Source organism: Rhinolophus sinicus, linkage group LG11, assembly GCF_036562045.2.
Source record: "Rhinolophus sinicus isolate RSC01 linkage group LG11, ASM3656204v1, whole genome shotgun sequence".
Taxonomy (NCBI): Eukaryota; Metazoa; Chordata; class Mammalia; order Chiroptera; family Rhinolophidae; genus Rhinolophus; species Rhinolophus sinicus.
The window spans coordinates 50,393,159-50,412,697 of NC_133760.1; the positions used below are offsets into that span (position 1 = coordinate 50,393,159).

General features: G+C 51.7%; 1 protein-coding gene across 2 annotated transcripts in view; it reads left to right on the forward strand.

Annotated features, from left to right (window-relative positions):
• Positions 1–19,539, forward strand: part of PTPRN2 (protein tyrosine phosphatase receptor type N2) — a 419,388-nt gene that overhangs the window by 28,888 nt on the left and 370,961 nt on the right. For both annotated transcript variants that reach the window (XM_074315027.1, XM_074315029.1), the window contains exon 2: positions 13,656–13,706. In XM_074315027.1, coding sequence (XP_074171128.1) covers positions 13,656–13,706 — 51 coding nt within the window. The remainder of the gene's footprint in view (positions 1–13,655; positions 13,707–19,539) is intronic.

Here is a 19,539-nt window from a genome sequence, read left to right on the forward strand (position 1 = left end):
CTCATGTCTGAGTGCTCACTTATAAAATAGGAACAGAATGCCAAGTTCACGTCATTGTCATTTGAATTACGAGATGATGGTGTAAAGCAGTGAACTTGGGGCCCGCACACGGTTGGTGCCCCCAATGTCAGCACCCGCCTTTCTGCCCTGTGTCCTCCTTTTTGGACCATGCAGTGGACACAGGTGTGTGGAGAGGGGTCCAGACAGCAGTGGGCCGGACTCAGCCACTGTCACTGAACAAGGAAGGGCGCTGGCTCACGGCTGGGGCACCTAGAGAGTCACCCCTGTGGAATGCAGGCCCCTCAAAGCGTGAGAGACGCCGCTGTCAAATCAATCACCTCTATTAACTGAAACAGATAGGGGTGAATTGTGCAGGCACCTGGAAAATGCTGGATCTTAAATGGGACATTATGCCTGTTCTTGGGAACCTTGCAATTATTCCCTAATTGGTGATGCAAACATATGGAACAGTGACATATTTGAGACCGTCCATTAGTGGATTTCCGTAGGATGACTTCAGCACAGCGATGAAACGAGTGCTACGAGGGAAACCACTGAAAATACATGTTTATAATTGTGCTCATCAATTATTTGGTAAAGAAGAGTCTTGAAAACAGTTTCAAAATGAGATGCAGTTCACAGCCCTAGCTGTGTGCTTTGTGAAGCATGGAAAGGGCAGCTTGCAAGGGGCCCCCTAAAATAGTGGCAGTGGTTCTAGAACTGCCTCTACTGTGTGTTAGCTGCTGTGCAGAGCTTGCCCATCACCCCAGGGTGCTCCTGTGTGAGCGTCCCATGGCGTTTTACTCATTGCAGCTCTTGGAAAGCCAGAATTCTTCCAAAGCTAGAAGAAATAAATTATGAGCAAAACCAGTATTTTCTGTCACCAGCTATGAAATAGCAGCTTTTTAGCATTTTTAAAAGCAGTTATGCTCCTAGAATTTGAGACAGTATATTAAATGTATGAGATCAAGGTGAAAGTAGCAAATATTACAAGGAAAGGAACATTACTAATAAAAATGGAGAGTCCTTTATCAGAGAGCTAACTAAGGGATACGCTGAGTGCGACAAAGTAAACGGGCACCGTGAGGGTAATACAGCCTAACACTCAGGCTTCCGTGCAGAAACAGTTTGGCAGAAAAGCTCCGAGCTCCTGCTTGCTTTGCTGGTGGGACGTGGCCTGGTGTTCTCTGTCCGTCCTCCAGGGGTGCAGTCCCCTGTCTGCTCCCTCTGCCTGGCTGGCAGACAGCGCCTTCTCACTGTGTCCTCAGGTGGTGGGGAGAGGGAGGAAGCGAGCTCTCAGGTCCCTTACAAGGCTCCCATCCTGAGGGCTCCACCCTCGTGACCTCGTGACCCCCCAAAGGCCCCACCTCCTAACACCATCACCTGGGGCTCAGGGCTTCAATGTAAGTTTGGGGGCACACAAGCATGCTGTTCACAGCGCCGTCCGTGTCCATCTGCGTCTCCAACTACAGGACATGTTCTCAGTCCTGTCCCAAGGCCGTCAGTGGGGGGGAGGGGCAGTCCGTAATGAGCTGACCGCCCCATCGGTCAGACACGAACCTGGTGGAGAGCCAAGGCTGCCCAGCAGGGATGCTCACTTCGCGTCTCATTGTTGCTTATTTTCTTCAAAGTGACACCAACATCATGAACCCAACCAAAACCTCTCATCTAGCATCTTCAGTTTCATTTGGCATGAAATTGGACCCTGTCTGGACCTGAGCTGGGTGAAGATTTTTAGCAGAGCTCAAAGGCCATTCCAGCTGTTTGTGTTTTAGTTTTCATGCTGTCAAGTTTCTTTATAATTTTAATTGGTCTGATCAGTGACATTCTGGCCATGTCATCACCGACAATGACAACAAAACTTGATCGGGGGGCTGGGTTGGGAGTGTAGTTTTGCAAGGTCCTACTCGTTTAGGTGTGTCCCCAAATCTTGTTTTGCTTCTTTCTCTTCCCTGGTACGGAACTGGCCTTGTATTTACTTCTAATATGGGAAGAACATGGGCACATGGTGGGAAAGTTACACATTCTATGAAGACTGAATGTGAGACAACCGAACCATCCAGGATAGCTGCTGTATTGAAATTTGCTGTATTTCTTTCCAGTCTTTGAAAAACAGAAGCAAAAGCAAATCTGTGGTTGAGGATATACTCAACATACAATCTGTATCCTGCTGTTTTCATTTTGCATCATGTAAGCGATTAACCAAGTCATTTAAAAAACTTCACCATCTCCTTAATGATACCTAGTGACTGTTTTCATGTCTTTACAATAAATAACCACCTGGGTGCCATGAGGAGTCCTCCACCGAGATCTAGGCTCAGGGAAGCCCCCATCCCGCCTCTGCTCCCTCTCTGTTTAATGTGCATTTGACAAGTAGTTCGGCAGAGAAGGCAAGAGTCCAGACGCAGTTTATCTGGGGAGAAAGGCAACAGCGTAAACGCAAAGCCAGGCCCCGTCTCTGGCCTCCCCCCTTGATCTGTGGGCATGCAGGTTCTCCCCACAGCCCACGAGGTAGGTATTGCCGAATCCCCACTTTACAGGAAGGAAAATCAGGGCTCAGTCAGTGTGAGTAACTTCCCCAGGTTCTACCAGCTGGAAGGGGATGGAGTGCGGATGTAAATCAGATGTGTTTGGTGCAGAGCCCATGGTTTCCCACTGCACTGTTGCCAAGTGTACCAGAGACCAAAGCTACTTTTTTATTTGACGAGATTGTGGGAGATGGTGACACGCCTTTGCTGCAGGGGAACTGGGAGCTGAAACACTTGCTTAGGTGATAGGAGTGAGAGGCGCAACAAAGGAGACCTGGGAACCTGACCTTGCCGGGCTGGGAGGGCTTTCGGGTGATAATGCAGGAAGGGTAGAAGCTTCGGGGGGCTGGCCAGTGACCTGAGATCACTAAGGGCGCTGAGTGAGGTGCTCAGCTGCTGCCACGCTGACAGCCCGCCTTTCCCTATTAAGTCCTGCAAGTAAAACCTTCCCCCCCTCCTACCACCCTGGCCGTGCAGAGTAGGTGAAAGCAGTGCCTTGTCTGCTGACCCAGTAGCTCATCTTTGTTGAGAAGCTGCTCGGAGCCATTGAGGACATGTGTATGAAGAATGTCTTGTTTGCAGAGAATTTACGGCCCAGTGGAGGGGAAACATTATGTTGGGAAGGCAACCAGTGATGTTAAGCTTTGGGCCATCTTGGCGGCGCAGTGTGTGCTGGGAAGGGTTGTGGTTGCCGACCTGAGCAGTTACCGTCCTGTAGGTGAGGTTCCGGGAGAGCTCTCAGGAGGTGCTCGGAGAGAGGGAAGCAGGACGGGTGGAGCCGCCCTTCAGAAGCCCCGCAGCGAGTTCTGGAATGTCCACCACAGCACAGAGCTGTCTCTGGCCAGAGCCCAGACACTGGACACCATGGGAGATGGGCAAAGACACAGCCTCGGGGCATCTCTGGCCAGATGTCCCTCCAGAGAGGGCAGTCAAGTTCCACCCGCTGGGCCCGTGTGCCTACTGCGCTGTAAAGCTGGGTGCCGGCAGCGGGAAGTTGATCGTTCTATTACTGCTTGTGTTTTATGTTCACTCCGCATCCTGAACCTCTTTGTAGAAAGCCAGTCAGGTGCATCGGAGAGCCCGGTAAAGAAGTGCACTGTGGTGAGGAAACTACCTCTGTTTCAGCTGAGCTTCCGTGGGCGTTGGCTGATTGATTGATTGATTAATTGGTTGGTTTTCCTCCTTGCTTGAATCCTCTGAGCCCAGGGCTCTAGGAGTGAGGATGGGCTCTTGGAGAAGTCTGGTCAGAGCAGCTCCGTCTACAGAGACAGCCGTCCCGGGCTGCAGGAGTCCCCCGGCCCCCCATTACTCAGCACGGGGCACCCGCGGCACCTCTGGGAGTGGACCGAGGCCGTGCAGCCCCCAGCCCTTTGCTGACGGGTCTTGGCTCCCACGCCCGGCTCTCAGGTAGGTCATCTTGGTGTCGGCGGGATGCAGAGGGCTGTCCTCCTGGATCGGCAGGCCCAGGGTGACATCAAGTGTGAAAGGTCCCCTGGTCATCTCAGTTCTTGACTTACTGATGACCGTGAGATGGTCACTTCAGGCAGATGCCCCTGATCTCATGGCTGCCCTCGGCAGAGGTCCATCAAGGGGAGACTAATATTACTTCAGTTATGGACTTCCTGGAGGCTGAGCTGGACGCTCAGACCAGCTCCCACAACCCCAGCATTCCAGGGGCTGGAGAACCGGTGTGTTTGTGTGAAACAAAGACTAGGGAAGAGACTGTTTTTCAGGCTTGTGTTGTTGCTGGAAATTGTTAGCTGATGCACTTGTCCATAGGTGCTTGTCTCTTAGTGTGGTGCAGGGTCACAGAACGATGGAGAAGCCAAGTCACTTTGCTCTGTTTCTAGTGTTTTCTCCCTAAGTATATTTTACTTTAAATTCAGACTTTGGTTTGGCTCTAGGATGAGACCTGTTTACTAGGTGGGTGGAGAATGGGTAAGAAGGAGGAGCCCAGTCAGGTGTACGCCAGGTGGGACCACGTGTTCCAAGGGAATGTGTGTTCCTGGTGCATAAATGACATGTTCAGGTGGCATCATCAGTGACACAGCCGAGGTTTGCAAGGTTTATGAGAATGGCTTAATTTTTGTGTTTTCTTATTTTTCATTCGTATGTTGTGTTTTCCCCTTTAAAAAAAAATCACAGCTGAAAACAAAAGTAACTTGATCGTAACATGAGTTCACCACACTTCACGTCACTGGAGGCTGGGGAACTCCTGAAGGGCGTGCCCAGCTCATTTCCCCCAGGCCTGTGAGGAGTTAGCATAGAATGTTCTGGTGACAGTCGGCACGTCACCCAAATGTCCTGACAACCCTGTTGGCATTCTGGGTTTTCTCTGTGACACCACGGGCTCAGCCATGACGCTGAAAGTATCAGTTTTGTAAGATGTCAGTCCGAGACATGTTCCTGGAGGGGGTGGGACCTCAGAGACGGACAGGAGATGAGGTTCTCCTGGGTGTGGAGCAGGCCGTCCTGGCCGGGAAGCTGAGCCCCGGGCACTGCAGGGCAGATGGGCGTCACAGGTGACAGCCCAGGCCGAAGCCTCTGTTTTCTGTTGCCGTGGCTTCCTCTGACGAGCTTTCGTAAACACAGAGGGCAAGCTTGTGGATGAACGCGTCCCTTTTCCTTCTGACTTTGCTGTTTTTCAGTTTTTAATGCAGCATAAACCTGTTCTTAGAACACACGTAAGTGTGTTTATATTATTGATGAAATGCCTGCTTTGGTGTTTTGCCTTCTGCGTTCTTGTAAGTGAACAACCACCCTGAACACCTGGGCTTTTCAAATCTAGGTAAATATTTAGGCAGCAGGTTTGTAAAGGTGAGTTCAAGCTTCCAGATGATTCTGAAGGGGGCGGGGATGGTGCTAGTTGCTGACATGTATCTGAGTAGGCACATATTTATATAAAAATGATATAACATGTACTACTGCGTAATTGTGTGCTTTTATTACGTTAGGTGGGCGGCAGTGTGGTGGAGTTAAGGCTGCTGTTTTAAGATTGTTTTCATGTTACACAAATTTCTTATGTTTTTTTCCTCCGATGATGGTATTTTAATGGCTCATAGGTTTTAGTCTTTCCTGAGGCGGTGCACTAGTTGGCCAGGAGAGTTTATTTTTATCTGCTGCTTTCCAGGGCTTGTTTGTGAAATGCCGGCTTGCACTCACCGAGCAGACTGGGCCTTGTTGGAGGCCTTCCCCGGCCTCCGCCTTCCTCTGTGAGTGTGGGGCTGGCTGCCTTCCCTCAGCCTGGGGAGCAGCGCCCTGGGCTCCCAGACTGGCATCGATGGCTCAGGGACTTTCTCCTGCCACCGGGCTGATGGTAAAGAACCTGCTTTAAGCATCCAGGGAAGATTGATCTAGAGCCGCCCACAGAAGGGTAGGGTTATGTTCCCACTGTGGTGATAGTGAGGGTACCTGCCAGACAACCAGCTCGCGCGACACGGATACTAACTGGCATGAAGGGGGGCAGCCTTAGGCTCTGTGAGAGGCGTTTCCTGATCACTGGATCCAGCTCTGCCTTCTCCCAGCACCCCCCTTCCATAAGGGCTGGGAGACCCAGGCTGCCTTCCCTGGGGGTGGGGCCCTTTAACCCCCGCTGGCCGCTCCTCGGTCGGGTAGGGCACCGGTCAGCGTTATGGCTAGAAAAGTGTTCCTTTCCTAACTTTGTTACTTTCTAAAAAGAAATGACAAAGTTGTGTTGGGACAGCCCAGGTGCTTTTAAAATGTCCTGTGTGGTCTCAGAAAAGCTGTCCGGTATAGGTGTTTGCCCGTGGCTCCTGCCTACAGCACTCTGTGCCTGCGGGGGGTCAGCCGACAGGAAAGTGGGTTTCAGTGTAATGGTGAGGGGAGTTGGAGAACATGCGTGAGCAGGTGGGTTCATTTGCTGCTGTGCTGGCCCCGTGTGGAGACCAGAGCTACAAGGCCAGAGGTGGTCTGTGGGTGCCTCCCGCTCCGCAGCTTGGACCAGGAGAAAGTCCCCACGTTTGGGGGGAAACATAGCAGCAGCTTGGGGAAGGAGCCTGTCTCCTCCCTGAAGACACTGGATTCTTGAACATCTATAGAACCAAGAATCAGAATCATCCAGACCAGTGGAGAGGCTGGTCCATTTAAGACCTGCAGAGCCTGCAGTAGCCAGCCCAGCGCCCCAGCACCCCGCCAGCCGGCCTGGCTTGGGAGGAGCCTGAGGCAGAGCCGGCAGCCCTTCCCATCCTGCTGGGTGTGGAGAAGGAATCAGCTGCTCTGCCCTGGTAACTGAATCATCACACAGGAGGGCGACAGGAGCTGACAGGGCTGTCCAAGCTGAGGGGCTTCTCTCGAAAGCCAAAGCAGCCGCAAGGTATGAAATTCAGAACTTAAAGTCAGGAAGTTCCTAGACCCAGTGAAAGCGCCTGCCCTCCTTCCCTCCCGTGTGTCTTTTGGCCTGAGAGGCTGCTTGCTGATGGTTTCGGGACTGAGATCTTTGGCATAAAGGGAGTTCCTTCCAATTGCCACAGGATGACAATGTCATGGAGCCCAAGTGCTGTCGAGTCAGCTCTAACCTTTGACCCTAACCTGGAGGAAGTCTGGCCCGCTGGCCCTGGGGGGCTGCTCTCTGGCTGTTGGGCGTTTGCCTCCGAGTGCCGAGGTTCCCTTCATGGCTCAGGCTGTTCCAGGAACTTCGAGTTGTTTTTGGTGACCTTGACAGTTTTGAGGACCGCAGCTCAGACATTTTTTAGCGTCCCTTCATTTGTACTTGCTGATGTTTTTCCTCATGACTTGACTGGGCTTACGGGCTTTGGGGAGTAAGAGAGGTGACTGCCATTCTCCTCACGCCACGTCAAGGGCACACACACGATCAAAATGACATCTCTGTCGAAGTTGACCTTGATCTCCTGGCTCCAGTGTTTGCCAGTGTCCTCTGCTTTGAAATTACTCCTTCCCCCTTTTCCACGCTGTATTCTTTGGAGGGAGGTCTGTGCTCGGCCCCCACCAAGGGGCCGTGTATATGCTCCACCAGTATGCGCGGGGGCCCACAGATTTGTCTCTTCCTCACTTCTTTATTCAATAATTTCTTTTATACTTTGGGTTATAATCTAATACTCTACTTTTTGCTCATAAAATTCCAGCTTTGGTCACTGGGAGCTCTTCCAGTTGGCTTGTGTATCTCTTTGAATTCTCTCTTCATTGTGGGTTTTGTTTTTTGTTTTGAGCACTTCCTTACTGTCTGACACTGTAAGGTGTGGTAAGGTCTTTGTGTAGTTCCTGCCCCAGTCTTAGAATTAGCCATTTCTCCAAGCAGCTCTAGTTTGTTTCATTCGAGAAGGGTATTAGAAACCAAGATCTGAGCACCAGGCATGCTCCTTGCCACTGGAGTGTCATTGCTCTAGATGTCTCAGCTGACAGCAAGGAGACGTGTGTGTACCTGCTGACAGGTTACAGGTGTTTCTGATGTGACCGTCTGTATCTGCCAGCTGAGCATGAGTTTCTGGGTGTCTCCACGTCTAGGCCGTTCTGGTCTCCACAGTGAGGAGCCTGCTCCCACCACCGCTCATCCATTTGCAGAATTGCTCCCTTTCAGTCTGCAGGTGCAGCAGTGTCAGAATCCTTGGTCCATACTCCTTGGGGAACAACTCCATGACTAGAGTACTAGGTGTAGTTTCTTTTGCCTCTAGTGCCTCAGGCTCTCCTAATTTCCAAACTTACTTGGGTCAGCCTCTTCCCACCCCCTTGAGTGGGGTGGTTTCCCACACGTAACACAGCTGGGCTCTGTGTCAGCCTTCATTCCCTCCTGGGTTCCCCGTCTCCCTGTTGATTTCCACCAAAGGGAGAAGCAAAAAATGCAGGGTCACACAATTGCAAATCTATGAAGTATTCCCTCAGAGAACAGGCCCTGTGCCCCAGCACAAAGCACAACCACCTGACTAGCATGTCCTCGCTGCTCGGGGAAATGGCGGCCCTGAGATCGTCCTAGGAGGTTGGCATCAGCAATTGAAGATTTGCAAATGCTTTTCCTCAGTGGTTTCTGGGGATCAGGATTCTGCATTTCCCTTGTGTTTGTCTTCTGTTTTTTATCTAAGGCCTGTAGGAGACCTTGAATAAATGTTTGCTGAGTGAAATTAGAATGTAAGATGCACCTAATTGCTCACGGCACTCCGCTGGGCGTGGAGCAAAGCGCATGCACATCGCCCATCATTTCTCCTGTGCAAACGTTTAGACACATCTGCTCGTGTGTCACCTTCAGTTCCCCACCGTGTGTGGCCACCCAGGGCTGCAGGCCGACCTGCCGACACCGAAGGACAGGGTGCATCTTGTCACCCTCACTGCGTGCTGCCCTCGAGGTCAGCTCTGCTGCTGGATACCGGCCGGCGTGTCTCCGTTTCCTATGGTGCGTTCTCAGCAGAGCCCCTGGCATAGACATCAACGAGGCCGTGGAAACTAGAAGGAAAAGATGCTTGGAGAGTGGACTTCCACGCTCATGCGCTCTTCTGGTCATGCTCTCTGCAACTTGACTGAACCCTGGGTCTGTGTTCCTTGATCTTTTAACTCTGCTTCATGGAAAGGAAAGAGATGGGCCTGAACTGCATCACGGAATTGACTCCCGCAATGTTGCTGCACTACCCCTGAGGTGGTGACTGTGCTTGGGGACACAGAGCACGTGTGTGTTTGTCAGCTGTCCTGCTTCCCTCTCTGGAGGAGTCGCCTGGGCCTGCATCCCAGGAGCAAAGTGTGGTGACGAAAGCGCTGTGAGCAAGGAGAGAAGGTTCATAGGGGTACGGGCTGCAGTCATTTACCGAAGACCCTAGGAGCCAGCCCTGGACACGGCCATGGAGGGGAAAGGTGTGCTAGTCACCGCGGCCCCCAACAACAGCTGCCTGCCCCGGAGCCTCCCCCATGTTGCTAGTGCGAACTCTCAATCTCTCTCGCTCTCGCTCCCTTTCTCTCTCTCCCCCTTCCTCCCTCCCTCCTCCTCCCCTCCCCTGTCCCCTCCCTCCCTCCTTCTCTCTACCCCCTCCTTTACTCCCCCTCCCTCCCCCTTACCTTTTGTCTTTAGAGACTCATCTCCCCTCCCAGTACCATTTTTACCTCCAAAATCCACACCCCCCTGGAGCTCACCTGAGCTTCCTTGCCATTGTGCTTGGTGTCTGAATGCCCCCCTGGATGGAGCATCAGCCCTCGGTTTCTCTGGTGTGCTGAGCTGTGTCACTGGAAGCTGTAGCTCCGGTTAGCAGATGCAGGGCTAGCGATACCTTTTCCTTGAGGTTCGGAGGTTAGGGAAGGTTTCGAGGTCACCGGGGCATCTTTCCTCGCCCTGCTTCTCCTCCCCTCTGTGCTCGTCTCTCTGGCTCGTCTGTTTCCTCGTCTCGCTGCTCAGCTCTGGCAGGTGCAGGAACCACACGTTTTCTAATTAAATGTGCTTTTGTTTGTAACTTAGGGTTTTTTCTCTTAATTACTATATTTTTTAACTTGAGGAGACTGTGGCCAGTCTTGTAGCAAGAATGACTCGGCCACTGCCGAGTGCCCCGTTGCACATGAGTACATGTCATACTTCTGGAGAAAGATCAGCGTGGGGACTGGCCCGCAGAGGGTTCTGCGAGGGGCATGAACACAGAGCTTTTAGCTCATGTGGGCGGTTCAGGGTGTGTGTCCAAACCCATGGCTGTGTCTGAGGCTTCCTTCTGCCAGAAGTGCCTGTCAGCGTATTGCATTTTATTTATTTATATGTTTTTGACTCCCTAATGGTTCAGACTTAGGCCCCAGTGATGCAGGGGAGGGGAGCACCATGTCCCCCAGTGACAGGACAGTGACACTCCTCCTGCAGGCTTCAGGTTGTTTCGATCTTGTTAGGCCTTGGAGCTGTCCCCCAGCCCGCTGAGGCCAGGAGGGGCGACATTCAATCCTGTCACAAACGAGAAGCTGAGGTTTCAAGGCAACTCATTATATGTTGGGGAGAGGCAAATTTTTTTTTTTTTTAAGATTTTATTGGGGAAGGGGAACAGGACTTTATTGGGGAACAGTGTGTACTTCTTCCAGGTCTTTTTTCCAAGTCAACTTGTTGTCCTTTCAGTCTTAGTTGTGGAGGGCGCAGCTCAGCTCCAGGTCCAGTTGCCATTGCTAGTTGCAGGGGGCACAGCCCACCATCCCTTGTGGGAGTCGAACGGGCAACCTTGTGGTTGAGAGGACGCGCTCCAACCAACTGAGCCATCCGGGAGCTCAGCGGATGCTGTGTTCAATCTTAGTTGCAGGGGGCGGAGCCCACCATCCTTTGGGGGACTCTCGAGGCGTTGAACCAGCAACCTTGTGGTTGAGAGTCCACTGGCCCATGTGGGAATCGAACCGGCAGCCTTCGGAGTTAGGAGCACGGAGCTCTAACCGCCTGAGCCACCGGGCCGGCCCGAGAGGCAATTTCTGTAAAGACTTTCTAAAGGTTTACACAGGCACCTTTTAAACATCTGAAATTCTTTTTGGAGGAATTTATCCTAAGGGAAAAATACCAGAGATAGCCCCAATGACTTATAATCAAGATTGCTGATTATAGCATTATTTTTAATGGGGAAGATTGTAGACAATGTAAAGTTACTTCAAGAGGGGATTTGGTGAGTAGATTGTGTATAGAATTATTATGCAGTGATTAAAATTCATGATGGTGAGAAATGCTAAGGACGGGATTCTTTATGAAATATTATAAATAAAAAGTGCAGGTTATAAAAACATGTACAGCATGATTCTAGCTCTTCTAAATACGCAAAGAAACATGACTGGAAGCCAAAATATTAATAGGAATGTTATCTCTGGGTGATGAGGTAACTGTCATTTTATTCCTTATGATTTTCTGCATTTCGTTAATTTTCTAGACTTTTAAAATATGAAAAGTCCCCAATAACGTTTTAAGTAAACAAGTGCAGACAGAACATGTAGTTTGACAATATCTAGAACCTTCTATTCTTAAGGGCAAGAGCTCTTTCCAGTGCTCCAGGTAGAACTTTCAGTGTTTAGTGCTATTATTTCTAAGTTTTCTCATTGCTTCTGTTGTCTCTTCCTAAAGCTTACAGCTTTGCTTCTTACAAGAGTAGCCGTTGTCAGAGGTGAGAAACCCAGCAGTTGTGAGCAAATCTGTTTTTCTCCAGGGTTCCTCTTCCCAGACTTGGGATGGGAGGATTTAAAAGAATGAACCTCACCCTTGGGTGGTGGGGTTGGGAACAGGATTCCCAGCAGAAGACAGGCTGTGCTGACACTGAATTGGCCCATTCAGCTCGTCCTGGCTGGTGCAGTCGTACATGGGTTGCATGAGCTGTGGGCACTGTCTGCTGATACTCGGAAGAGCACATGGTTCTCAGATGGGGAGACGGTGTGAAGCGGTGTGTTGTCTGCCTGGCTGTAACAGGGCAGGAAAGGATTTGAGAGGAGCTGAAACTAAACCAGAAGTGATTATAAAGGAAACAGTTTCTTTTAGGAGGAAACAGTGATGATTTCCCCCATGTGGCCTCACTAAGTGGGCTGTTTACGTGCACAAAGGTGACATGGTTCAAGAATTATGAAAAGAGTAGAAATAGGAAAACATCAGATTAAACAAATTTGGTACAATTCTCATTACAAGACGAACTCCCAGAATCCTTAGCACCTAAGGACTTTGACCTTCCAAGAGAGGTGTGGAATGTTCCAGATGCACTTGGCCCAGAGCCTCTCACCACACTGTGAACCCATGTGGGGAACCTGCCTGACGGGCTGTGTTGGGAATGGGGTCCCGGGAGCACCGGCTTTCTTGGAGCTTGTGAGAGAAGCAGAGGCTCGGGCCCCACCCCACATCTGCTAAGTCAGAACTTGAGTGGGCCCAGCAACCCACGTTTCAGCCGTCCTTCGGGTGCTTAGGGCTGAACCCCGAGGCAGGGAGACTTTCGCAGGTCGCACTCACCTTCCCTGTGAGTCCCTGGTCTAGCCGGCTGTACCCCAGTGAAGTAGCGCGTGGGGAAGGGTTGCCTTTCAGTTATTTTGCACACACCGTCGGTAGGATGCCACTTTGCACTTCTGAAGGCTTGTTCCGCGGCAGCTCCCATTTCTCAGATGTTGTTGCCCCCCAGTCCTTTCTGAAGGACACTTATTCACATGCCACAGGGTCACCGCTTTATGGTCAGTTGGCCTTGGACTGTGATTCCAATTGCTCCTGTTTGTCCCCGTCCTTTGGTTGTGTCCAGAGTGGCACAGGCACGATGGTGCTAACAGGTAACGCGTTAAAGAGGAAGATCAAACGGTTGTTTCAAAATCACCTCAGACTCCTCCTAAAATTTATCAGTCTCATCCTCGGAAAGAGGGAAACTCCAGTCATAGTTTCTCAGCCATTTTTTAAAAAAATAGCTATAATTTACATTTGCTCTTTTTTTTTAATTTTATTGGGGAATATTGGAGAACAGTGTGTGTCTCCAGGGCCCATCAGCTCCAAGTCATCCTTCAATCTAGTTGTGGAGGGCGCAGCTCAGCTCCAAGTCCAGTCGCCATTTATCAATCTTTAGTTGCAGGGGCTCAGCCCACCATCCCATGTGGGAATTGAACTGGCAACCTTGTTGCTCAGAGCTCGCGCTCTAACCACATGAGCCGTCCACCCGTCCCTCTCAGCCATTCTTGACGCACAGACCCTGTGATAGTCAGGAGCACGTGTGTCCTCCCTCTGCCCCTCCTTCCTGTTCCTGGCCGCAGTGCAGGCCGCCGTCTACTCTGGGCAGGCACGTAGTCGGTGTCAGGCACAGAATGTGTGAGAAGAACCCACAGGCTCTATTCTGGTGACGGTGCTGACAGAGCCCCATGCGTCTGGCCTCCTCGGGGGCTCTGCCAAAGAGCTGTCTGCAGAGATGGCCCATTCACGCCCCTCGGCTTCTCACCGGAAGGTCCCCTGGGGCAGATGCCTCTCCCTGTTGCCGGAAGGGACAGGATGTATGGGAGCACGTGTCCTCCCAATGGAGAAGCCGGTCCTCTCACTGACCCAAGCCTGGGGCCTGATGATCTGGCTTCCAGATGAGCCAGCATCATGTCGTGGAAAAGCAAACGCAAAGAGCCCTGTGTGGGGGCTGGGGAACGGGCCGCGGCCTCGGCCTCTGATGAATGGACGCGGTCCTCCTCTTTGCGGCTCTGACTCATTTTTGTTTTCTGTTTCCCTTGCAGGCTGCTTATTGGACGAAGGCCTTTGCAGACCGTCCGAGACCTGTGTGAACGGTGAGTGTGCGTTCTGGGCATACCTTATCTCGCCAAACAAGGCGACCCCAAGGACGGGGTCACCGTGCCAGCCAAGGCTCGGGGTGATGTTCATGCCATTTGATGCATGAGCAGAGCCCGGGAGCTGAAGCTTCTCTGGATGTTATTACAAGGGAGAAAGTGGGAAGTTAGTGGGAATGAAGCAGACCTTCATATGCGTGTACGTGTGTCTGCGTCGTATCCCAGTCTTTTAAGATGATTCATGAGAAGCTTTACGACAGTGGGTGGTGGAAGCCAGAGCCCTGCCGATGAGCAGACGAGATGCCATCTAGAGGGCCATCTGCCTGCCGTCACCCCTCAGCACTGATCCTTCCCTCGCTGACCTGCCCCGAAGCTTTCCTCACTTTGTCACACTCTGCTCGTTTCTGCTGTCTGCCAGTAGGCAAGCCTTTCATCCTTTGGACCTGTTTTCCTCTCTTAGTAGGCGGAGAGGAAACGTTTGGTGCTTTGTGTTTTCGGGTAGGGCTCAAAACCCACAAGGCAAGGTGGAAGGCCCTGGAGCCAGGAGTCCTCCCAGCGGTGGGGCTCTGGAAGGGGTGGGGACACACGCCGCCTGCCTCGTGGTTCTCAGAAGGGACACATGTGCTCAGAGAGAAGGGCTGCCTCCTGGAAGCCTCTTAGGGACAGGCAGTGGAATGATGGGTGCCGGGGACCCGTGGGACCGTTTATTTGGGAAGATGAGGGAGCTCTGGGGATGGTGGAGGTGATGGCGGCATCGCCGTGTGGATGCGTCTGACGCCACTCCTGCACATCGGGAGCAAAAGGCAAAGAATTCGGTAGGAAGGCAGGCAAGGATGTGAATGGTGATTTTGAGAAGAGGAAATGAAAATGGCCCATGTATCACAACAAAGTCCATTTGTCCCAAACACTAATTAACTAGGGGCTATGGTTAGAAACCACACCATCTGATTGCCAAATGTGACGAAGGTGAGTGACACCCAGTGCTGGTGAGACCTCAGGGAAATGAGCACCGACGTGCATTGCTGCTAAGTGTGTGAGTGTAACCGTCTTTATAACTGTGATCTGGTACCTATGGAATGAAAAGCATATGATAGTTTATTTTGGGGAGTCACATGTATACAAGCAAAGGGGTACAACAGCATTTATAGTGGCAGAAACTAACACCAAAGTTCGCCGCTATGAGAATGGTTTCATAAATTATGGTGGCCCTCTAGTATGGAATATCATGCAGCTACTTAAAAATGAGTTGAATGTCCATTTCTTGACCAGGAAGATGTCTGCTATGTGATACATAGGACAAGTAAGTTGCAGAGCGGTGGTTATAATGTGATTCTATTTTCTGGGAAATCCTGTAGATGTACATGTGCTTCCCTCCCTGTGTGACCAGGAAGAAGATGTAAAATGACACTGGCATCTTTTTGGGGCAGTTTGGAGAGGTGTATATGGGGGCATTATTACCTTTTGTTTCAATATCTTGGCATTGCTTCGTTTATTAAAGCAATCGCATGTTACTTTTGTAATAGAACTAATCTAATGAAGACATGTCAGTTTGCTGAGCCGATTCTGACAGGCAGGTTGGTTAAAGCCTGCTGCCTCGGGCCCTGACCAGGACTCCAGCCAAACCCACAGCCCCACACAGCGGGCGGCCATCGGGGAACCATGGACCCCTATTCTGGCCACAGATGGAGGCTTTGTGCTGGAAATGTCCTGGGCATCTGAGGTGGGTAGGTAGGTGGATGGATGGACCTGGAAGGTGGTCTCCGGGTGGGGTTAGCACTCAGCAAAACCCTGGGCACAAAACAGCCCAGGGGGGTCCAGTGATGGACACCCTTGGGGGCCAGGAGGGGAGGGAGGGAGAGCTGGGGCTTGGGGAGGGTCGGCACTCGTCCCTGCAGCATGGCTTCTCCAGGCTGGTAAACAGCCTCACGGCGCAGCTAGAGCCTCAGTAGGCCTGGCTGGGTTTGGGGGTCACTGAGGCCAAACCTGGGAGAGGCCCCCTGGGTTGGGGTCTCAGGCTGAGTCCTATGTGTGGCCTCGTTCTTGTGTGGGCCCTTGTGGGGCCGGGAGCTCCGTGTGGCTGCTGGTCCTCAGCTGGCGCAGGCTCCTGAGCCCCCAACATGGGAAGGAGCCACTGTCCCCCCTCCGCCCTTCCCCTCTCTCCTCCCTTCCACTCTTCTTCCCTCCCTTTCTTTCTAAAGCTTTGTGGAGCTCTGAGGGAGGAAGCAGACCAAATCAATATTTTTATTGGAAGTTCTCAGAACAGTTCTTTTTTGCATTTTCATTTTGTGTTTCGTGATCACAAGCTGGGTCTGTCCACTGCTGGTTGTGACCTGCTGGAGCCCCCAGCACACTGTGGCAGATTTCATAAACAAAGCTGTTTTGTTTGTTGCACTGGAAAAAATAGAATAATAAGCTTTAACGGGACAAGTGGGAGACTGAAAAAGTCCAGTCAGTTTGAAAAAGAGATTAGGCAGCAGCTGTACAATCTGCCACATGAGTCGTGAGCCCGTGGAGAGCGTGTGGGCTGGACACTGAGGCCGCTGGGCCCCGGGGAGACCTGGCTGTGCTGGATCCGCCGGGAGCCAGGTCGGGCCCTGCAGGCGTCAGGCTGATTGCAGGGAGCTCCATGCTGCTGCGTGGCCGGGCCTTGCACTTTCAGCGCTTTGTCTCAATGCCCCTGTTTTGGTGATAACAGCGGCCTGTGGGGTTGTTTACTTGGCAGTGACGTCCTGCTTGGTTTCTAGGCTCCAGAGGAGCTCGTCTGTAGCAGTTTTGTCTGGATTCCTCACAAGTTCATGGTGTTGTACATCCGGGTCAAGGTGTTCAGGGGCGCGGCAGGGCGTAGAGGCCCGGTCTGCGGGGTGTGAGCTTCACACGTGAGGCCCATCCCCTCGCCGTCTTGGGCAATCCCGGAGCAACTTTTGGGAGTTAATATGAGCGTTGGCGTATCGCTCTTTGCTGGAGGCTGGTGAGTTTCTTGTGCAGAGGCTCGGTGTTGTGGAAACATGACTAAGACCCGTCCATTCATCCTTTTATCCACTCACTCAACAAACACTTTCCCACTGAAGGGCCTGGCTGCCCTTTGTCTGAGGTCAGAGAAGGAAGTCCTTCCGGGGAGCAGCTTCCCCTGTGTCCTCAGTGCTTGATGGTTGGTACTCGGCCCTTTCCTGGGCCAAGGGGCTGGTGCATGAACCCTGGTGCAAACAGATTAGTCTGGAGTCAGGAGACAGGGGCCAGTCTGAGCTCTGCCACCAACTGTTCTCTTGACCTTCTATTCACATCACTTCTCCATTGAAGGCACCAGATTTCTCCCCTGTAAAATGAGGAGTTTGGCCTCATCAGTGGTTCCCAACCATGGCTGCCCATTAGAAACATCTGGAAGCTTTTAAACAATACTGGTGTCTAGCTGTTGCCTGGCAGAGTTGAGTCAGAACCTTGGCGGTGACCTGGCTTCAGCTTTTTTCTCTTTGTTCCTTCTTTTTTTTTAAAGCTCTGTGAAGTGACTCTAGTGTGCAGTCAGAGTTGAGAACCATTGGGCAGACCATCTCTGAGTAACCTTCCAGCCCCCCAAATTCCAAGACATCTGTACTGACATGCCAGCTGTGCTTTGTGCAACAAAGCCAAAGGCATGGGGTGGGAGTCAGTCCCCTCATTATTACTTCCATGGTTTGTTAGCAGGAAATCATTAGCATGAATGATATTTCTCTGTGGACATGCAAATGACAACTTTGCCATTTCAGAAATTGAGATTGTAATGCAAAATTGTCTTAAGTCAATAACCCTGGTCTGATTGAGTGACAGCATTCCGTGTTTCCTTATTGAGGATGTTAGGCCAGGGCACAGGAAGACTGAAAATGCCACAGTTTATTTCTAACATTTGGGTGGCGTTTTACAATTTATGGGAGATTTCATGTGCTTTATTCCACTTGAGCCACAAAAGCCTGGTTGCAGCCTAGACCGGCTGCTTGGAAGGCTATTATTTTGTCCGGGAGAAACAGGATCGGGGCCGGGAATGTGAGCAGTTGGCCGAAACGGAACACGGAACATGACCCGACCCGACCCAACAACAAGGCCAGATCTGGGGCCCTGGGTCTTTTGCAACACGGTCACCCCATTTCTGGAGGGCAGAGGCTTCAACATAAGCCGTGTAAGGTCCTGAGGAGGTGAATTCTGTGGTCGTGGATGTCTTTTCTGTCACTGCACAGAATCGTTAAACACCAGGGAGACCATGGGCCAAGAGGGAGGGCATCTGGTTTCAAGGCCTGCAAGTGTGTCCCCAGGATAAGCAGTCAGCACATGTGACCACACGCGTGACCGTGGGCTCTCCAGCTGTAGGCTCAGGTCAGAGACCATGTGCCCACGTCCAGCTCATTCCCGGCCTGCAAATACAGGGATACAAATGGATAAAATTACTTGTTACTTAGTTATTCCTTAATAAGTTATGGTTCCAAAACAAAATTATTTACTCCTTAAGCTATCAAGCTAAGATGTAAGAACCATTGTGGTCACAGAGATAAACACTCAGTTTCCATGTTTTGCTTCGGTTTCCTCCCAGATTTACCTGTTTATCTCCCTTCTCGTAGTTTTACCCTAATTAGAGGCACCGTCTCCTCTGTAACCTTCGCTGTTTACTCACATCTGTCACCTCTGATCACAGTTCTGTCGTGACTTTTCAGTGGCTGGTCACAGCTGCATCTGTTTATAAGTGGGGAATTGTCTGTGTTCTTACTCGTGGTTCTGTGTGTGACCTCCCCACATGTGCATCTCGGATGCCCAGAAGGGGGGGTGCAGGGGCCGGGTCTGCTGTCTCTGCAGCATATGCTTCTGCATTGGCGCTGGGCCCACTTGAGGGGTAGCTCCTGTTCACCTCTGTCATCAGGCGTTGGCTCAGCTTGCTGGCGTCCAGCTAGCACTTGAGTGGCTTTTACAAACTGCCCGGCCGTCCGCAGGCACCTCCCCGGCTTCGTCTCGGCTGAACAGCGGTGCCCGGGGGTCCAGTGGGCACTGGGTCTCGGGCTGGCTGCATACTTTCCAGTCTTAGAAAATGTGGAAATAGTCTCTGCGTCAGGGCAGCACAGTACACGTTGTTCCTGATCCGTGCATCCCGCTGCTTCCCTTGACGGTGTTCATCCATTTACGTATTCCTGTCTTTTCTCCTCCAACCTGAATACGAGTGCCCTGGGGTCCCTTCCCCCACTGCGCCCACCTCCTCTCGCTGCAGCCCTCACCTTCCTTCCCGATGGGCTTCTCAGCGACACTGGCCACTCCACACGCCCGTCCCCAACCCTCACCGCCTTGCCTTATCCGTGGCATCTGTCACCAGTCTGGGCGTCACTCACACTGTGTGGCTTACGGTCTGTCTGTCCCCGGACGGTGAGCTGCAGGGACAGAGGTCTCGACTGTCGTGCTCCCTGATGCTTCCAGGTGTTTCCAACGGCACCCACCACAGAGCTGGTGCCAAGCACACGCCAGTGCAACGATTAGTATTTACTGTGTGTTTATAAGACATGTTGTTCACAACATTCCCGCAATTAATTTGATCAAAGTAATGCATATGTGTGGTGGTCAGCAGTTAGTTGACAGGAGGTATAATAAAAAGCAGCAGACCCCGGCTTCCCCCTGCCCCGGTAGCACTGCCTGGCTGTTCTCATTGAGATCTTGGGGTGATGCCTCCATTTATTCACAAGGCACGCTTCCGCCATGTCTTATTATAGGTCCTGGTCCCTCTCTGCCCTGCCCCCACTGAGGCAGCCACGGCTTCATCATTGTCTCCATAAGGCAAGGACACTCCCTTTCCCATCTCTCCCACCCATGTTCCAGGCTTTGTCAGCCC